The 20504-nt window shown below is 48.0% G+C and overlaps 2 protein-coding genes across 2 annotated transcripts in view; one reads left to right on the top strand and one right to left on the bottom strand.

The window, feature by feature from the left end:
• ccdc15 (coiled-coil domain containing 15) overlaps nucleotides 1-20504 on the bottom strand; it is a 123959-nt gene that overhangs the window by 22549 nt on the left and 80906 nt on the right. The window lies entirely within an intron of this gene.
• The window catches only part of ttc3 (tetratricopeptide repeat domain 3), a 55650-nt gene continuing 42426 nt past the window's right edge, over nucleotides 7281-20504 (top strand). The window contains exons 1-7 of the mRNA XM_072446979.1: nucleotides 7281-7470; nucleotides 9699-9776; nucleotides 14655-14700; nucleotides 15738-15897; nucleotides 16274-16349; nucleotides 16464-16517; nucleotides 17398-17530. Coding sequence (XP_072303080.1) covers nucleotides 9714-9776; nucleotides 14655-14700; nucleotides 15738-15897; nucleotides 16274-16349; nucleotides 16464-16517; nucleotides 17398-17530 — 532 coding nt within the window. The 5' untranslated portion in view covers nucleotides 7281-7470; nucleotides 9699-9713. The remainder of the gene's footprint in view (nucleotides 7471-9698; nucleotides 9777-14654; nucleotides 14701-15737; nucleotides 15898-16273; nucleotides 16350-16463; nucleotides 16518-17397; nucleotides 17531-20504) is intronic.

Below are 20504 nucleotides of genomic sequence, written 5' to 3'. Positions count from 1 at the left end.
GCCACGGTCACATGTCCTCACAGTTGCACGGTCACATTTCCTCACAGCTCCACGGTCACATGTCCTCGCAGTTCCACGGTCACATGTCCTCGCAGTGCCACGGTCACATGTCCTCACAGTGCCACGGTCACATGTCCTCACAGCTCCACGGTCACATGTCCTCACAGTTCCACGGTCACGTGTCCTCACAGTGCCACGGTCACATGTCCTCACAGTTCCATGTCCTCACAGTTGCACGGTCACATGTCCTCGCAGTGCCACGGTCACATGTCCTCGCAGTGCCACGGTCACATGTCCTCGCAGTGCCACGGTCACATGTCCTCACAGTGCCAGGGTCACATGTCCTTACAGCTCCACGGTCACATGTCCTCACAGTTCCACGGTCACATGTCCTCACAGTTCCACGTCACATGTCCTCACAGTTCCACGGTCACATGTCCTCACAGTGCCACGGTCACATGTCCTCACGGTCACGTGTCCTCACAGTGCCACGGTCACATGTCCTCACAGTGCCACGGTCACACGTCCTCACAGTGCCACGGTCACATGTCCTCACGGTCACATGTCCTCACAGTGCCACGGTCACATGTCCTCACGGTCACATGTCCTCACAGTGCCACGGTCACATGTCCTCACGGTCACATGTCCTCACAGTGCCACGGTCACATGTCCTCACAGTTCAACGGTCACATGTCCTCACGGTTCCACGGTCACATGTCCTCACGGTTCCACGTCACATGTCCTCACGGTGCCACGGTCACATGTCCTCACGGTGCCACGGTCACATGTCCTCACGGTCACACGTCCTCACAGTGCCACGGTCACACGTCCTCACAGTTCCACGTCCTCACAGTGCCACGTGTCCTCACAGTGCCACGTGTCCTCACGGTCACGTGTCCTCACAGTGCCACGGTCACATGTCCTCACAGTTCCATGTCCTCACCGTTCCACGGTCACATGTCCTCACAGTGCCACGGTCACATGTCCTCACAGTGCCACGGTCACATGTCCTCGCAGTGCCACGGTCACATGTCCTCGCAGTGCCACGGTCACATGTCCTCACAGTGCCACGGTCACATGTCCTCACAGCTCCACGGTCACATGTCCGCACAGTTCCACGGTCACATGTCCTCGCAGTGCCACGGTCACATGTCCTCACAGTGCCACGGTCACATGTCCTCACAGCTCCACGGTCACCTGTCCTCACAGTTCCACGGTCACATGTCCTCACAGTTGCACGGTCACATGTCCTCACAGTTCCACGGTCACATGTCCTCACAGTTGCACGGTCACATGTCCTCACAGTTGCACGGTCACATGTCCTCACAGTTCCACGGTCACATGTCCTCACAGTGCCACGGTCACATGTCCTCACAGTGCCACGGTCAGATGTCCTCACGGTGCCACGGTCACATGTCCTCACGGTCACACGTCCTCACAGTGCCACGGTCACACGTCCTCACAGTTCCATGTCCTCACAGTGCCACGTGTCCTCAAGGTCACGTGTCCTCACAGTGCCACGGTCACATGTCCTCACAGTTCCATGTCCTCACAGTGCCACGGTCACATGTCCTCAGAGTGCCACGGTCACATGTCCTCGCAGTGCCACGGTCACATGTCCTCACAGTGCCACGGTCACATGTCCTCACAGCTCCACGGTCACATGTCCTCACAGTTCCACGGTCACATGTCCTCGCAGTGCCACGGTCACATGTCCTCATAGTGCCACGGTCACATGTCCTCACAGCTCCACGGTCACATGTTCACAGTTCCACGGTCACATGTCCTCACAGTTCCACGGTCACATGTCCTCACAGTTCCACGGTCACATGTCCTCACAGTGCCACGGTCACATGTCCTCAGAGTGCCACGGTCACATGTCCTCACGGCCACATGTCCTCACAGTTCCACGGTCACATGTCCTCACAGTGCCACGGTCACATGTCCTCACAGTTCCACGGTCACATGTCCTCACAGTTCCACGGTCACATGTCCTCACAGTTCCACGGTCACATGTCCTCACGGTCACGTGTCCTCACAGTGCCATGGTCACACGTCCTCACAGTGCCACGGTCACACGTCCTCACAGTGCCACGGTCACATGTCCTCACAGTGCCACGGTCACATGTCCTCACAGTGCCACGGTCACATGTCCTCACAGTTCCATGTCCTCACAGTTCCACGGTCACATGTCCTCACAGTGCCACGGTCACATGTCCTCACAGTGCCACGGTCACATGTCCTCGCAGTGCCACGGTCACATGTCCTCACAGTGCCACGGTCACATGTCCTCACAGTGCCACGGTCACATGTCCTCACAGCTCCACGGTCACATGTCCTCGCAGTGCCACGGTCACACGTCCTCACAGTGCCACGGTCACACGTCCTCACAGTGCCACGGTCACACGTCCTCACAGTGCCACGTGTCCTCACAGTGCCACGTGTCCTCACGGTCACGTGTCCTCACAGTGCCACGGTCACATGTCCTCACAGTTCCATGTCCTCACAGTTCCACGGTCACATGTCCTCACAGTGCCACGGTCACATGTCCTCGCAGTGCCACGGTCACATGTCCTCACAGCTCCACGGTCACATGTCCTCACAGTTCCACGGTCACATGTCCTCGCAGTGCCACGGTCACATGTCCTCACAGTGCCACGGTCACATGTCCTCACAGCTCCACGGTCACATGTCCTCACAGTTCCACGGTCACGTCCTCACAGTTGCACGGTCACATGTCCTCACAGTTGCACGGTCACATGTCCTCACAGTTCCACGGTCACATGTCCTCACAGTGCCACGGTCACATGTCCTCACGGTCACATGTCCTCACAGTTCCACGGTCACATGTCCTCACAGTGCCACGGTCACATGTCCTCACAGTTCCACGGTCACATGTCCTCACAGTTCCACGTCACATGTCCTCACAGTTCCACGGTCACATGTCCTCACGGTCACATGTCCTCACAGTGCCACGGTCACATGTCCTCACGGTCACATGTCCTCACAGTGCCACGGTCACATGTCCTCACAGTTCCACGGTCACATGTCCTCACAGTTCCACGGTCACATGTCCTCACAGTGCCACGGTCACATGTCCTCACAGTGCCACGGTCACATGTCCTCACAGTGCCACGGTCACATGTCCTCACGGTCACATGTCCTCACAGTGCCACGGTCACATGTCCTCACAGTTCCACGGTCACATGTCCTCACGGTTCCACGGTCACATGTCCTCACAGTGCCACGGTCACATGTCCTCACGGTCACGTGTCCTCACAGTGCCACGGTCACACGTCCTCACAGTGCCACGGTCACACGTCCTCACAGTGCCACGGTCACACGTCCTCACAGTGCCACGGTCACACGTCCTCACAGTGCCACGGTCACATGTCCTCACGGACACATGTCCTCACATTGCCACGGTCACATGTCCTCACAGTCACATGTCCTCACAGTGCCATGGTCACATGTCCTCACAGTTCCACGGTCACATGTCCTCACGGTTCCACGGTCACATGTCCTCACGGTGCCACAGTTACATGTCCTCACGGTGCCACGGTCACATGTCCTCACGGTCACACGTCCTCACAGTGCCACGGTCACACGTCCTCACAGTGCCACGTGTCCTCACAGTGCCACGTGTCCTCACAGTGCCACGTTTCCTCACGGTCACGTGTCCTCACAGTGCCACGGTCACATGTCCTCACAGTTCCATGTCCTCACAGTTCCACGGTCACATGTCCTCACAGTGCCAGGGTCACATGTCCTCGCAGTGCCACGGTCACATGTCCTCACAGCTCCACGGTCACATGTCCTCACAGTTCCACGGTCACATGTCCTCGCAGTGCCACGGTCACATGTCCTCACAGTGCCACGGTCACATGTCCTCACAGCTCCACGGTCACATGTCCTCACAGTTCCACGGTCACGTCCTCACAGTTGCACGGTCACATGTCCTCACAGTTCCACGGTCACATGTCCTCACAGTGCCACGGTCACATGTCCTCACGGTCACATGTCCTCACAGTTCCACGGTCACATGTCCTCACAGTGCCACGGTCACATGTCCTCACAGTTCCACGGTCACATGTCCTCACAGTTCCACGTCACATGTCCTCACAGTTCCACGGTCACATGTCCTCACGGTCACATGTCCTCACAGTGCCACGGTCACATGTCCTCACGGTCACATGTCCTCACAGTGCCACGGTCACATGTCCTCACAGTTCCACGGTCACGTGTCCTCACAGTGCCACGGTCACACGTCCTCACAGTGCCACGGTCACACGTCCTCACAGTGCCACGGTCACACGTCCTCACAGTGCCACGGTCACATGTCCTCACGGTCACATGTTCTCACAGTGCCACGGTCACATGTCCTCACGGTCACATGTCCTCACAGTCACATGTCCTCACAGTGCCACGGTCACATGTCCTCACAATTCCACGGTCACATGTCCTCACGGTTCCACGGTCACATGTCCTCACGGAGCCACGGTCACATGTCCTCACGGTGCCACGGTCACATGTCCTCACGGTCACACGTCCTCACAGTGCCACGGTCACACGTCCTCACAGTGCCACGTGTCCTCACGGTCACGTGTCCTCACAGTGCCACGGTCACATGTCCTCACAGTTCCATGTCCTCACAGTTCCACGGTCACATGTCCTCACAGTTCCACGGTCACATGTCCTCAGTGCCACGGTCACATGTCCTCGCAGTGCCACGGTCACATGTCCTCACAGTGCCACGGTCACATGTCCTCACAGCTCCACGGCCACATGTCCTCACAGTTCCACGGTCACATGTCCTCGCAGTGCCACGGTCACATGTCCTCACAGCGCCACGGTCACATGTTCTCACAGCTCCACGGTCACATGTCCTCACAGTTCCACGGTCACGTCCTCACAGTTGCACGGTCACATGTCCTCACAGTTCCACGGTCACATGTCCTCACAGTTGCACGGTCACATGTCCTCACAGTTCCACGGTCACATGTCCTCACAGTGCCACGGTCACATGTCCTCACAGTTCCACGGTCACATGTCCTCACAGTGCCACGGTCACATGTCCTCACAGTTCCACGGTCACATGTCCTCACAGTTCCACGTCACATGTCCTCACAGTGCCACGGTCACATGTCCTCACGGTCACGTGTCCTCACAGTGCCACGGTCACACGTCCTCACAGTGCCACGGTCACACGTCCTCACAGTGCCACGGTCACATGTCCTCACGGTCACATGTCCTCACAGTTCCACGGTCACATGTCCTCACAGTGCCACGGTCACATGTCCTCGCAGTGCCACGGTCACATGTCCTCGCAGTGCCACGGTCACATGTCCTCACAGCTCCACGGTCACATGTCCTCACAGTTCCACGGTCACATGTCGTCACAGCTCCACGGTCACATGTCCTCACAGTTCCACGGTCACATGTCCTCACAGTTGCACGGTCACATGTCCTCACAGTTCCACGGTCACATGTCCTCACAGTTGCACGGTCACATGTCCTCACAGTTGCACGGTCACATGTCCTCACAGTGCCACGGTCACATGTCCTCACAGTGCCACGGTCACATGTCCTCACGGTGCCACGGTCACATGTCCTCACGGTCACACGTCCTCACAGTGCCACGGTCACACGTCCTCACAGTTCCACGTCCTCACAGTGCCACGTGTCCTCATAGTGCCACGTGTCCTCACGGTCACGTGTCCTCACAGTGCCACGGTCACATGTCCTCACAGTTCCATGTCCTCACAGTTCCACGGTCACATGTCCTCACAGTGCCACGGTCACATGTCCTCACAGTGCCACGGTCACATGTCCTCACAGCTCCACGGTCACATGTCCTCACAGTTCCACGGTCACATGTCCTCGCAGTGCCACGGTCACATGTCCTCACAGTGCCACGGTCACATGTCCTCACAGCTCCACGGTCACATGTCCTCACAGTTCCACGGTCACATGTCCTCACAGTTCCACGGTCACATGTCCTCACAGTTGCACGGTCACATGTCCTCACAGTTCCACGGTCACATGTCCTCACGGTCACATGTCCTCACAGTGCCACGGTCACATGTCCTCACAGTGCCACGGTCACATGTCCTCACAGTGCCACGGTCACATGTCCTCACGGTTCCACGTCACATGTCCTCACGGTGCCACGGTCACATGTCCTCACGGTGCCACGGTCACATGTCCTCACGGTCACACGTCCTCACAGTGCCACGTGTCCTCACGGTCACATGTCCTCACAGTTCCACGGTCACGTGTCCTCACAGTGCCACGGTCACATGTCCTCACAGTTCCATGTCCTCACAGTTCCACGGTCACATGTCCTCACAGTGCCACGGTCACATGTCCTCACAGTGCCACGGTCACATGTCCTCACAGCTCCACGGTCACATGTCCTCACAGCTCCACGGTCACATGTCCTCGCAGTGCCACGGTCACATGTCCTCACAGTGCCACGGTCACATGTCCTCACAGCTCCACGGTCACATGTCCTCACAGTTCCACGGTCACATGTCCTCACAGTTCCACGGTCACATGTCCTCACAGTTGCACGGTCACATGTCCTCACAGTTCCACGGTCACATGTCCTCACAGTGCCACGGTCACATGTCCTCACGGTCACATGTCCTCACAGTTCATAAAGTGGAAGATAACGTGCAAAACGGACCTCGCTCTCGCCTGCTGCACTCACGTTCTGCCACCAGGGGGCGCGCAGGACCCAACATCCCGGAAGAAAACAATAACACGAGCGAGAATAGACCACGACATGCGGGACATGGCCCGATGGTGGTCTTCTTTCGCCCTCTTAAGCCTGAAACAAGCCTGAACATCACACCATCAACTCCAGCTTCCTCCATCCATCACAAAGCACTTAAATAGCTATTTATTCTGCTGAAAAAACACTAATGCATCAGGCAAACGCGGAGACGACCTGTACTCAACTTGAGAAACATAAATACACCAAACCCCACTTTTCCATTTGTTGTCCCTGGATCCATCAGTAAAATAGGAGTCTCACCTCTGAGACCCGTCCAGGATTACGACCGATCCATGGGTTCTACTCCGGTTCTGCCTAATATAATAGATCCATGGGTTCTACTCCGGTTCTGCCTAATATAATAGATCCATGGGTTCTACTCCAACAACTCCGTCGCTTCTTTTCTTTGGGCCACATCCGGGTACTCTGGAGGTGCGTGGACCCTGCTGAGTGTGAGTTTGGCGCCGGACGCGGACACTTTTCCGCCTGTTTTCTGACGGGAAGTGCCACGTGTTGCTTCAGTAACTTAAGAGACAGAAAATGCGCGTCAAACAGAGAAAATCCATATATTCCCAACCGTTGTGGAGGACCCGGATGTAACGTCGTCACTAGCTCCAGCTCCTGCGCGCGCTCCAGTGGCGGACAGAAGCGGCACTTAAACCCACAGAACGCTGCGGACGGGTCAGGCACAGGTCAGTGTGTTGGCCCGTGTCCCCGCGGAGCTCCAGGGGACAAACTGTTGAGCCGCCGCGGGCTCTGCGTGTCCGCGGAGACAACTCTCGTAGCAACGTTAGCTAGCTAGCCTCCCGCGTTGAACCCGCTCGGGAGCGCGGGGCTTTATCTCGCACTATAACGTGACTAAACCAACGTGAAGACATGACACATTTCACTCTTTAGTTCATTTAAAGCGCTATACATATGTTTCTAGTCTCGAGTGCTGAGTGTTGTCTACGTGTCCTGTTTACCCATGAGCACATGGCTGTGTGGACACGTAAACAACCACAAGGTCCTGTCCTGGACCAGAGAGAGGACAAGGGAGAGGACAAGGGAGAGGACAAGGGAGAAGACAAGGGAGAGGACAAGGGAGAGGACCGGAGAGAGGACAAGAGAGAGGACAAGAGAGAAGACAAGAGAGAAGACAAGAGAGAGGACAAGAGAGTGGACCAGAGAGTGGACCAGAGAGTGGACCAGAGAGAGGGGACCGGAGAAGCCTGCCGTGTCCCCTGTTGGTCTTATTTCACTGCTAGTGGGAGATCTGTGGGTGTTATTTGTTTATGCAATGTGTATTTAAATCTTAAGATAAGATATTCCTTTATTGTCCCACATGGGGAAATTTCATTGTTGCAACGCAGGTAGATACAGAGGTAGATACAGAAGAAAAGAACAGATCACTTATAGGAAGTTTGAAAAACACTCTCAGTAGAAGATCTCTTATAAACAAAAACTCCCATAGACAAATACATAAATAAATAAATACATAAATAAATAAATAAATACATAAATACCATTGCATGTGATCACGACAGTAATTGCACATGAATATGTGTCACGACGGCACATGGATTGCACATGAATTTCACAGTAATTGCACATATGACTTTTATTTCATCTTATTTATATTTCTTACCTTATTTCTATATCTATTTCATTTTATTTAAATCTTTTATTTCATACTAAGTTATGACAGTGAAGAAGTTTGTGATATGATAATGGACTTGGCTCTGTGGTTTAGTTGATCCTTCATGAGTTCAAGCCATGGAAGTGCAATAAGATATGGTCAAAATAAGACCCATGTTTTATGCACTTCATGATGCTCTTTCTCAATAAAACGATGTATAAAAATAAAAACCATAAACACATGAGCGGTTGTTGGCTCAGAAGGCTCTATTACTGGCACCGGCTGTTTCAGTGGACGGTCAGTGGTCATTGTGTCGCCTCCTGGACACCTTTCAAGGAGACTGTCAGACTAGTAGAAGGTGGTGCTGAGGCCCGTAGGCCGTGAGGACAAGGCTGTAGTGCAGTCTTTGGAGAGTAGCTTCATATAAAGTGTGATCTACCCTCGTGAACAGAGCCGTGCTGCTCTTATCAAATGTACAATGACACTTGCACTCCTGAGCCATGAAAGAAACATTCAGAGTCATACATGGGCTTCATTGTCCTGTTTATAACATTTTGAGGACATTTTCACCTTCAAAAATGTAAGTTAAATAGTTTTAAATTTAATCAGTGTGGCAAACGACCTCATTTCTTATCATTCCAAAACCCATGGATATAGTTTATTTTCATTTTAAATTTGACAAAACTGCCTTTTTGATTAAGTAACTAATGTTAATAGGCTTAGGCTAGATTAGGCTATATGTTTGTATCATATTTGTTTATCCATTTAGTTAAAAAGTAGTTACTAGTAACATCAAGTTAATATGACTTCATGACCTTATCTTATTTTACTGCCAACGGCTTCAACTGTTGGCTCAGTGCTGGATTATCACGCCTGGTCCTCACTATTACAGCTGAATATGTGCCTCAAAAGTAATGCAGCAAGTAGATCATCATTGTGTGTGTAGTTTGTGTGTTAGTGAGTTTGTGCGTGTGTTTGTGCGTGTGTTGTGTGTGTGTGTTGTGCGTGTGTTTTTGTGTGTTTTGTGCGTGTGTGTGTTGTGCGTGTGTTTGTGTGTGTTGTGCGTGTGTGTGTTGTGCGTGTTGAGTGTGTGTGTTTTTGTGTGTGTTGTGCGTGCGTGTTGTGTGAGTGTGTTGTGCGTGTGTGTGTTGTGTGTGTGTTGTAGGTCGTGTGTTTGTGTGTGTGTTGTAGGTTGTGTGTGTTGTTTGTGTGTTGTGTGTGTGTGTGTGTGTGTGTTGTGTGTGTGTGTGTGTGTGCCCACCACAGGACCGGGGGCTGAGTCTGTGTTCTTTTCCTTTCCAGGTGCTGAAGCTGAACATGTCGGACTCTGACACAGACTGTGACTGTGAGGGCTGTGAAGACGACAGCTACGATGATATTGTGAGTATGGGGGTCACACTAAGAGGCCCCGCCCCCGTTCTGCAGTACGGGGGCGGGGTCAAAGTAACAGTGAAACTGATTAATGCTTAATCATTGAAAGTAAATGTGTTAATACTGTTATTGAGAATCATTCGATCTGGTTAATTATTATGTCATCACGTAATTTCCATCAAATGTAATATTTGTTATCACCTGGTGAATATTGTTCTGCTGAAGCTGATGCTTCTGTAGTCCAAGTCCGAGCGACTTCACAGCAGCGCTTCTGAGCAGTGTACCAAGTAATACTACTGCGATATCGATCCGATACCCGCACAATGAGTTTAGTGACTCACTCCAGATCCATCTGTGTCGCCCAGTTCTTCACATGAATGAGTCTGGAAAGGCTCTTGCTGAAACGCTGATTGATCGAAGCGTCTCAACAGTGGAAGAAACAGAAAGATCTTAATTACGTCTGAATTATGCATTAATTAAAAATATAATGTATATAGCACAATATATGTGTTTTTGGAGCTTCTGAGTAAAATACATGTACATGGGAGAGCATCACAAAACCGCCCTCTTGTGGCGTACGGTGAGCCTCAGCCCGGGAGGGTTCAATGTCACTGGAATCAAATGATAACAAAGAGAACATTTTAATCAGACAATATTGTGCTATTTTATTGGTTGATATGTAAAATAGCAATGTTTAAAATCACAGCATTTAAGCCTTTATGAAATCATGCTAGCTCATGCTGGCTAAACATGCTAAATGCAGTGATGTTGGCCACCCTCAGAGCGAAGAGTTAATCACCTGTAACGAGTTTCTAAAAAACACAGAACCATCACACGATCGAAGATATGAATTATCAGTGTTCTCCCCAGACTGTTTTAAAGGGATGGTAAATATGTTTATAATAATGTATTTCCTCCAAGGATGGTTTAACGTACCTTCATTATTTCCAAAGGTACATGCACCATAAACATACTATTACATGGTGTTATAAGTCTAAACATACTATTACATGGTGTATAAGTCTAAACACACTATTACATGGTGTATAAGTCTAAACACACTATTACATGGTGTATAAGTCTAAACACACTATTACATGGTGTATAAGTCTAAACACACTATTACATGGTGTATAAGTCTAAACACACTATTACATGGTGTATAAGTCTAAACACACTATTACATGGTGTATAAGTCTAAACACACTATTACATGGTGTATAAGTCTAAACACACTATTACATGGTGTATAAGCCTATCCACCATCAAGAAATATGAATATTGGCTACCCAAAACTTAAAGGCGTAATGGACAATTTCTTGCTGTTTTGAGAACTCACGCTCAAGTGTGCATGAGCACTCACCCCCGTGCGGACGCACAAAAAAGCCTCGATGCCACACGTGCGTTTGTTTATTAGCACGACGGATCGCATCGCATCTCTCGTCTCCGTAGATTTCCGTCTCTTCTGAGCTCGAACAGTCTTTCTCTGTCTTCATTTTGTCCTGTACACTGAGGGAACTATATCATGATAGATCCATGCGCTTAGACACAGGGAAACGTGCTGCTCGTGGGGACGAGCCGCACGAGGCTGCAGGTGAACGGCAGGACTAATCGGCAGTCCACGCCACGAGGAAATGAGACTCAGATTTGGGCCAAAAAATCGTCCATTCCACCTTTTAATGGAATCATGGAAGACATGCTCATTTAAATGTATTACCAGTTAGGCCGCAGTTATTTTATTACTTGGTTTACGTATTTTTAAATGAAATGTATTGAACAGGCGGACGAAATATAAATATAATTTTCATTCATTTTCTACCGCTTGTTCCCTTTCGGGGTCGCAGGTGACTGGAGCCTATCCCAGTGAATTTGGGCCTTAGACGGGGTACACCCTGGATAGTGGCCAACTCGTCGCAGGGGCGATAAAAAAAAATACATAAATATAATTTTGGCGCGCAGCAGACAGGGAAACGGGGGCGCGCGTCTTCTCCGCGGACCGCGCACTGGACGCCGCCGCTCCGTCACAGACTCCCGCAGGATTTTGGCTTTTTATATTTCATTTAATGCTATTTTGCGCTGTTGGCGGTACTTAAAGGAAAAACAATTATGATAATTGATTTTATTTATATTGTAGAAATCAATAATCTAAGTGCGGCGGATCCGTAAACCAAGTGATAAAATAACCGCAGCCTGAGCACTGTATCATAATACACCATTTTATTCACAATTTTGGTATGTAATGAAAATCCGTACAGTTTTAGCTAATGGGTGAAGGCAGTGTTATAATGCTGAAATCATTTAGACCAAGGCCTGGCAACCCACGGCTGTCACTTATGCCTGCCTCAATTTATGGGCCTATGGGCCACACCGCAAACTGCTGTGCTGCGCCACGCTAAGTTACCGCAAGGGAAATGGTTTAACCACCACAGCCCGAGTGATTAAGAATAATATATTCTATGTGATACAGTATTATACTTCGAAGACTGTTATATTTATACAAACATCTCACGACAGACCACTGACCAGCACTGTTTTCAAGACATTAGTCATTTCTATCCCGTTTACCATCTCCATCATTGTACACTATATTCATTAAACCATAAAGTTTCACAATGAAAGAAATGGCATGATATGGACTTCCGTAGATACACCGTAGAACTGTTTCATACAAAAGATTGTCATTTACTTTGATTACAAAAAATGGGGGATAGCATTAGCCATTAGCTACCAGTAGTCAACGCACAATTCAACCAGATTTAACTCAACATTAACTTTAAAAAAACTGGAATGCAAACGACAAATAAGATTGCTTAGAATAGTTGCGAGCTCAGACACTTGCCCACTAGAGTCAGCTTCAAAGTTTTCCATGAAGTTGTTTTGACTCGAGCTTATTGTCCAGAAGCTCTGCCGTGAACCCGCTCAGACTGCAGCTCCTGCTGAAGAGTTCATATCAATGTAGCTGAAGTAACTACAATTGACCAGGTGAAGACACAAAAGCTCTGAACGGTTGGGACCTAGAATTATGAAAAAAGTGGGACTATTCAATTATAAAAAATCTTACATTTGATGGCTATTGGGCGATAAGGGCAACAAATAAACCAACTTTTAACACATTTACGTTCAATGATTGAGGCTTTACCTCAAACATTGCTCAGTTTAATTTGTTACCTTGACACTCATAGGCTTCCTCCTCCTCCTCCTCCTCCTCCTCCTCCTCCTCCTCCTCCGGTTGGAATCCAAGTGTTACATTACAGTCAGCACTAGATCAGACACTCATAAATCACGGAAGTGTCGAATTTGGAAGTTACAGAATCTAATATGGCGGCCCTCGTGGTGGGCAGGTCACATGCGAGGTATATTTTCTGTCTTGCAGCAGAACATTTCCAGAATAATTGGCCCAGCGGTTTGAACCACGGCGTGCCATGCTGTAGATTTTGGGTTCGACTCCCGCAATTTTTTTTTGTGTCTAAATTTTTAAACCCAAAAACTAATTACTACAAAAACTTAGGGTTAGGGGTTAAGGGTTAGCAGGCTGAGAAATAGATTTTCAAAGTTAAGGGCCAGGGGGGCCCCCTACCTAAAAAAGTTAGGGGCCCCCCAGCAATTTCAGGGGCCCACAAGCGCGCGCGGCATCGCGGCGTCATAAGAACAAGATAAATGTGTTGTTTTAAACCTCGTTATTAGCATGTAAAACAATTTAAAGTACTTTTATCTTTTATTTGATATGAAGAGCACAGATACTGAATCCCTATAAACCAGAGATCATGATCTTTAAAACTGTTTAATTCAATATAATAATGTTTCTTAGATCCAAAATAAATACTGTTTACAGCATTTGACACAAGGAGATCTTGTGGAATATATAAAATCACACCCTACAAAATAAACTACTAACATATATACATTGCCCCGATGCTAACAAGTCCAAAGGGGGCGGGGCCCTTGGGGCCCTTGGATACTTCCACATTGACACAGCTTTTGTTGCAAACAACTTTAAAAAGACTGAATTCTGGACTGAGTAGAGATTGACGCTCGCCAACATAGAGATCACTTTTGGGGCAAAATTAGACCGGGCATGTCCGAGTACAACCGAACGCAGCGCCCAATCAGATGCCCGCTTTCATCGAAATTAGATCACGGACACTGCTCGGCCAATGAGAAGCGAGAAGACTGCGAAGTGGGCATGTCTGTCAAAACGAAACTTCAGCGATGAAAATGCCCCAAATATGGCCAAATTACTAGTTAAATCTTGATTTTTTTTCGAGTAATTTAGATACAGGGGCCCGGCGGGCCCTTCCTAATTCAAACCGCGGGCCCACCGGAAATTTGACTGCTTATGGGCCACGGGCCCCCGTCTATTTCGCAGCCTGGTTAGGGGTTAAAGGTTAGGGGTTAAAGGTTAGGGGTTAAAGGTTAAGGGTTAAAGGTTAGGGGTTAAAGGTTAGGGTTAAAGGTTAGGGGTTAACCCTATTTTTTAAATTAATTTTTTGTGGTTTGGTCAAAAACAAAAAGCGCTCAACATTCAAGCACAAAACAAAATATACTACGTGGGAAGTGGAAAATGATTGCCTGAGCTGTATCAGCGGGAACAAATTTGTCACTTCCGTGAGTTATGAGTGTATGATCTAGTGCTGACCGTTACATTACCGTCTCCTACTGTAGTTGTACGTCTTAGACTTAGACTTTGTTGTGTCGGCGTGACAACACTCCCTGTAGTTTGAACTGAGCTGAGACCGGTCTGAATTCTGTGAATACAAACTGGCACAAAGTTCTTTATTAAATTATTGTTTTTCTCTTCCAAATACATTCATTGTTGAATAGGGGCAACTCATTTTAAACATTAACTGTAAACCATGCTAACTTTGAGCTGTTGGTTTCTGTCCTCAGGAGCATTCGGACCCGCCCTTTACCATCACAAAGCTCCAGACTTCAGGTAAGGCACAACAGACGCTGGGGCAAAGGCTGCAAGTGCTTTGATTATTCCTGTGTCTCACTCACGTGACTTATTGTTGTGGCCGCTGCTGTTGCCGAGCTCTGTTGTTAGTCATGAAACACTGCAAGCATAAAACTGAAATTGAAAAGGGTGTATTCTTAAAGAAGAAAGAAGCGATGTATTTTGATCCTTATCAACACCGACACTGCTATAACACCTATAACCTTAGGCCGCAGTTATTTTATTACTTGGTTTACGGATTTTTAAATGAAATATATTGAACAGGCGACAGGCAGGTAAAATATGAATGTCAAAGAACACATTATGAATTTGGCACCGAAGTCTCTGAGTACGAACAGCGGAGTTGACATTTCAACAGCGTCCACTTTGGAGAGTCCAGAGGCGTCATCGCTGCTGCTGCATGTGATTTCATGACATGGAGCTCACAGAGTTTGTCGATATCTCCAACTGTATCATCCTCATCACCACTTGCATATTGTTTCACGACGATTTGGCCTCCAGAAAGTATGGTTATGCCAAACCGCTCAGCGCGCTCAGAACGCTCTGAGCGCTCTGAGCGCTGACCTCTGTGGTGACTCCGTCTTTCCATGAAGAACACAAATTTGAATACATTTGTGACACAGCCCAGGCCCACTGCTAACGCAGAAAGACAGTTTCCCGTGTAAAAAGCCCGGACTGGGACACTCACGTGCTGCACGCTTTAATATTAACATTACACAGCCTACTTAATCTTTGTTTAGGCCTTTCCTGTTTCCAGGCAACGACAAAAATGAAAACTGTAACCAAAGGACCCATGTTATTAACAGCACTACAACTTCAATAGAAAAAAACATGTTTTGACCATTTTGAGCAAATCTGGTCCTAAATTGGGAAAATGATGGTGTAATGTGTTTTGGGCTTTAGCTGAGATTTCTTATCATTTAAAAATAACCTTGTACATTTCCACACACAGACACTAATGGCCTTTAGTGACCTTTGGCACATCCTGTTGAAAAGTTGTGTACATTGTTTTTCAGACCTTGTGTTTGAGCACTGGGGCCGGATCTCTGTGGCGGACAGGAAGAAAGCGGGCCATCTGATGAAGGTCTGTGCCTTCTGGCTGCCTATCCTGCTGCAGCGCAACGAGGCCAACTCAGTGTTCTGCTGGGCCGCTCAAGTGGGCCTGGTAGAGCCCAAGTATGTAGGCCTCTCATCTCTTCACCTACACCCAACTCAAATATAAGCACAATACTTGAGTTTTGCTCCCATCTTTCATAAGCTGAACTTCGTTAACTTGTTATATATACATAAAAGACTCATATCGCTCAAATATTGTTTACAAATTTGTCTCGCTGAGCTATTAATATGATCTTATCTTATCTTATCTTAATAATCCATCCCACCTCTCAGGTGTGCCTTGGGCTGGCCACAATAAAAGAACACTGTTTTGCTTTATAGAATTCTCAAACATGCTCAATGGGTGATATGTTCATTGAGTATGATGTCTTTCTTCTGTCCTCCCCACACTCCCACTCTTGTCTCACCCTTCTCTCTTCTCTCTCTGGTTCCACAGTAAAGACGTGACGCTGAGGCACATCCACAAGATTGAGATCTTGGAGGCAATCCTGCGTGCTCTGGTGGAAGGATCTGTGAGTGCTGTCCCCAGCGCTGGTGGGACAGCGCTGTCCCCAGCGCGGCCCCCAGTGCGGCCCCCAGTGCGGCCGTAGAGTCTGAGCTCAGTCTAAACTGCTTTTCTCTTTCAGCTGCATAAGGCTCAAACTAAACAAGTGGTGTTCATCAGCAACTGCTTTACTCTGGTGAGTCCAGTGCACACGCCCCACATCCTGTAGTACTAGTCTGGTGGGGGTCTGCTATCGGCTTGTCTGGGAGATTTTATTTTTTCCCCTGAAATATTCCACAATATGGTGTTAAAGGGGGCTGAGAATGTAAAAAAACATCACTTATTTTCTGTTCTTATTTTTTGTAAATGGATCCGTAAAAGTACATAAGTGTACGTTTGAAAAAAATAGGAGCTTGCAACTACTTATGTTTTTCACAGTTGTGGATGTCAGGATTTGAAATTCAGGCATTGTTTCCCGCACAAGTCTAATAAATCCTTAATAAAGTCCAGTTGTGCCCTTCAGTGCCCCACTTTTTAGCTAAAACCAATCATCCTACATCAAAAGGCAGAAGGATAAGACCTGGCCTGCTGTTTGTGGCTTTAATTATGATTTTGTTTTGCAATTAAAGACCAGTGATTGGTTAAATGCAAGATAGATAAGGAATGCCACAATGAGGAACATTCCTGGCAAAGCACTATGTGTGAATCCAAACAGCCTTTCCCCACCAGAAAATGTCTCAGTGCGCCATTAAGTCTACAGTTGAACTAACTCGTGTAAGTCTTAATCTTTAGTTCAGAATTATTATACAGGCCACAATATTAATTTATTTGTCTATAGGAGTTTTTGTTTATTGGAGATCTTCTACTGAAAGTGTTTTTCAGACTTCCTATAAGTGATCTGTTCTTCTGTATCTACCTCTGTATCTTCCTGCGTTGCACCAATGAAATTTCCCCATGTGGGACAATAAAGGAATATCTTATCTTATCTCATCTTAATATAATTGTATGAAGTCACTGAAATGACGATTTTTCTTCCACAAATTCACAAGCTGTGTGTCCCGTGCGTGTCCCCGCAGCACTCCCCAGAGGTGCTGGAGAACGCGCTGCAATGGCTGGAGCGCACCGGAGAGCCCAACATCCGGCCCCGGGTCCTGGAGCTGGGCCACCTGGACATCTGCTTCGATGCCCTGCAGCTCATCTTTGCGGAGTGTAAGAAACCCTCCCGTCCACATAAATCCTGTCATGCTGAACTGTGATGGCTCAAATGTCTAGTTCACCTGCACATGTGGTGGCTGTGGTGGGGTTTGTCTCCCATGAAGGCAACGGCTGTTGTGGTTTTGGGGTGTTACGAAATAAAAATAAAAGAATTATCGGTAATAGAAATGCACAGGGAAAATGTTATATTTTTTGTCACGGATTCGTTTTAGCTTCCGTGAAAAATGATGGCTCAGTCAAAAAAATGTGTGGTGATTTTTATTCACACCCAGTCACAAAAACAGTGGCAGAATATTTACAGTGGGAAAAATGACTATCAAAGAAGGTATTTACTGGATCCAAAAAAACTCACAGCAGCGACAGTAACAGGGTCTCACAGTGACAGGGTCTCACAGTAACAGGGTCTCACAGTGACAGGGTCTCACAGTGACAGGGTCTCACAGTAACAGGGTCTCACAGTGACAGGGTCTCACAGTGACAGGGTCTCACAGTGACAGGGTCTCACAGTGACACCTACCTAAACAAGTTAGGGTCCCCCCAGCAATTTCAGGGGCCCACAATCGCGCGCGGCATCGCAGCGTCATAGGAACAAGATAAATGTGTTGTTTTAAACCTCGTTATTAGCATGTAAAACAATTTTTAAAAAGTACTTTTATTTGATATGAAGGAAGAGCACAAATACTGAATTCCTATAAACCAGAGATCATGATGTTGGTGTAATCCCTCATTCGTCCAGGCGTGTTCCATAGTAGAAAAAGCTTCAGTTGTAGTCATCTGGACTCAGTTAGAAAAAATAGACGTTTCGACTCTCATCCAAGAGTCATTGTCAATAAGGGAATTTAGGTCGAGAACTCCGATATTTGTACTATTCTGTGGTAAGTCCAGCCCATTGGGCGGAGCCTTCCTGAAGTGGAAAGAGTTGTTTGTTTCAACAGAAACTTACCCTCTTTGTGTCTACTGAGCTAGACTATTCAACCCTTTAATGGGCTATTAGTCTCCCCTTTGTCTTTGTGAGACCCTGGACATCCCTACAGAGGACTACATCACAGCCACTGAAACTGCAATTAGGAACAACAAAATGACTGAATCGGAGGCTGCAGACCTGAGGTTACGTGTCACAGCGACTCTGAAGAGTGCCAAACCACCACCTTCAAATATCACATCTGAAGAGAGAAAAGCACTTTCAGCACTAGAAAAAGATCACAGCATCAACATCCTCCCAGCAGACAAGGGACGCTGCACTGTGATTCTCAACGCATCTGATTTCGAAGCCAAAGTCCACACCCTCCTCGAGGACACGACCACATACGAACGCTTGAAAAGAGATCCCACCAGTGGCTACAAGAAGAAAGTGATAGACTGTTTACAAAGGCTGGAAAAAGAGGAAGCGATAGACCGGCCTCTGTATTACAGACTGTATCCTGGGGAAGCCATGCCATGCATTTATGGCCTTCCTAAAATACACAAAAAGGATGTTCCACTCAGACCCATAGTGTGCAGCACAGATTCCATCACTTACAATGTGGCCAAGCATTTAACAACTATATTGGCTCCACTGGTGGGGAATTCGGTACATCATGTGGAAAACACGCATGATTTCATATGACCTCATGATTTCATATGATGTTGTGTCCCTGTTCACCTGCATCCCGACCTCTGATGCAGTAGCAGCAGTGAGGATCAGACTGCAGGAAGACACCACCCTACAGGAAAGGACCAAACTGACACCTGAACACATATGCAAACTGTTGGACATCTGTCTGAACACCACTTACTTTCAATTCCGTGGACAATTTTACAGACAGGTTCATGGCTGTGCCATGGGCTCGCCCGTCTCTCCCATAGTGGCCAACCTGTACATGGAGCACTTTGAGAAGAAGGCACTGGCCTCCTTCTCAGGCATTGCCCCTAAGCTGTGGCGTCGCTATGTCAATGATACTTTTGTAACAATCAACAAACAAGAGTTGGAAGCCTTCTCAGATCACATCAATGCTGTGGACCCACATATCAGGTTTACAAGAGAAGACGCTAAGGAGAATCGCTTGGCCTTTCTTGATTGTTCCACGATCAGAGGAGAGGACGGGAAACTCCAAATAGAAGTATATAGGAAACCTACACACACGGACCAGTATCTGCTCTTTGGTTCCAACCACCCACTACAGCACAAGCTGGGTGTGATCAGAACCTTACAACAGAGCTCAAGGTGTGCCCACCAGCTCAGAGGGCAAGAGGAGCCCACCAGCTCAGAGGGCAAGAGGAAAAACACGTCCGAAATGCCCTCTCAGCCTGTGGTTACCCCGGAAACTGAACAGAGAAGGAAGGGTGTTTCTATCCCTTATGTCTCTGGCCTATCGGAAAAACTGCAGAGAATTTTTAGACGACATGAAGTCCCTGTTTATTTTAAACCAGGGAACACTTTAAGACAAAAACTGGTTCATCCTAAGGACAAGTTGCCGACTCAAAAACAGAGCAAGGTAGTTTAAACTATCCAATGCAGTGAAGAAAGTTTTAAAGAACGTTACATAGTGTCTCCTGTGCAGAGGCTGTTTAGTTCACTATCAGCACAGAATAAATACTAGTTCAGGACCACAGAGCGCCGTGCATCTTCATCTTGAAGCCTCTAATCACTCGTTTGAAGACGGTGAGGTGAAGATTTTAAGCAGGAGAAAAGATTTAAAGAGGAGTTAAGGAAGCTATTTTTGTTAAAAAAAGAAAAACCTTCTTTAAACAGAAATGGAGGGCTAAGATTCAACCTTCCTGTGGTTTATAATGGAATATTGAACCCCTGAAGAGGTAGAGGACCAGGACATTTAGATGCTAATCAGGTACTCAGGGTGAGTGAGCCAGGGTCTCACAAAGACAAAGGGGAGACTAATAGTCCATTAAAGGGTTGAATAGGCTCGGTAGATACCAAGAGGGTAAGTTTCTGTTGAAACAAACAACTCTTTCCACTTCAGGAAGGCTCCGA

The sequence above is a fragment of the Eucyclogobius newberryi genome, unplaced genomic scaffold (assembly GCF_026437365.1).
Source record: "Eucyclogobius newberryi isolate DKJ021-1_F unplaced genomic scaffold, fEucNew1.0.hap1 SCAF_15, whole genome shotgun sequence".
NCBI classification, from domain to species: domain Eukaryota; kingdom Metazoa; phylum Chordata; class Actinopteri; order Gobiiformes; family Gobiidae; genus Eucyclogobius; species Eucyclogobius newberryi.
Note: the sequence above shows the minus strand (reverse complement) of the source record. Positions and strands in the feature narration are given on the sequence as shown.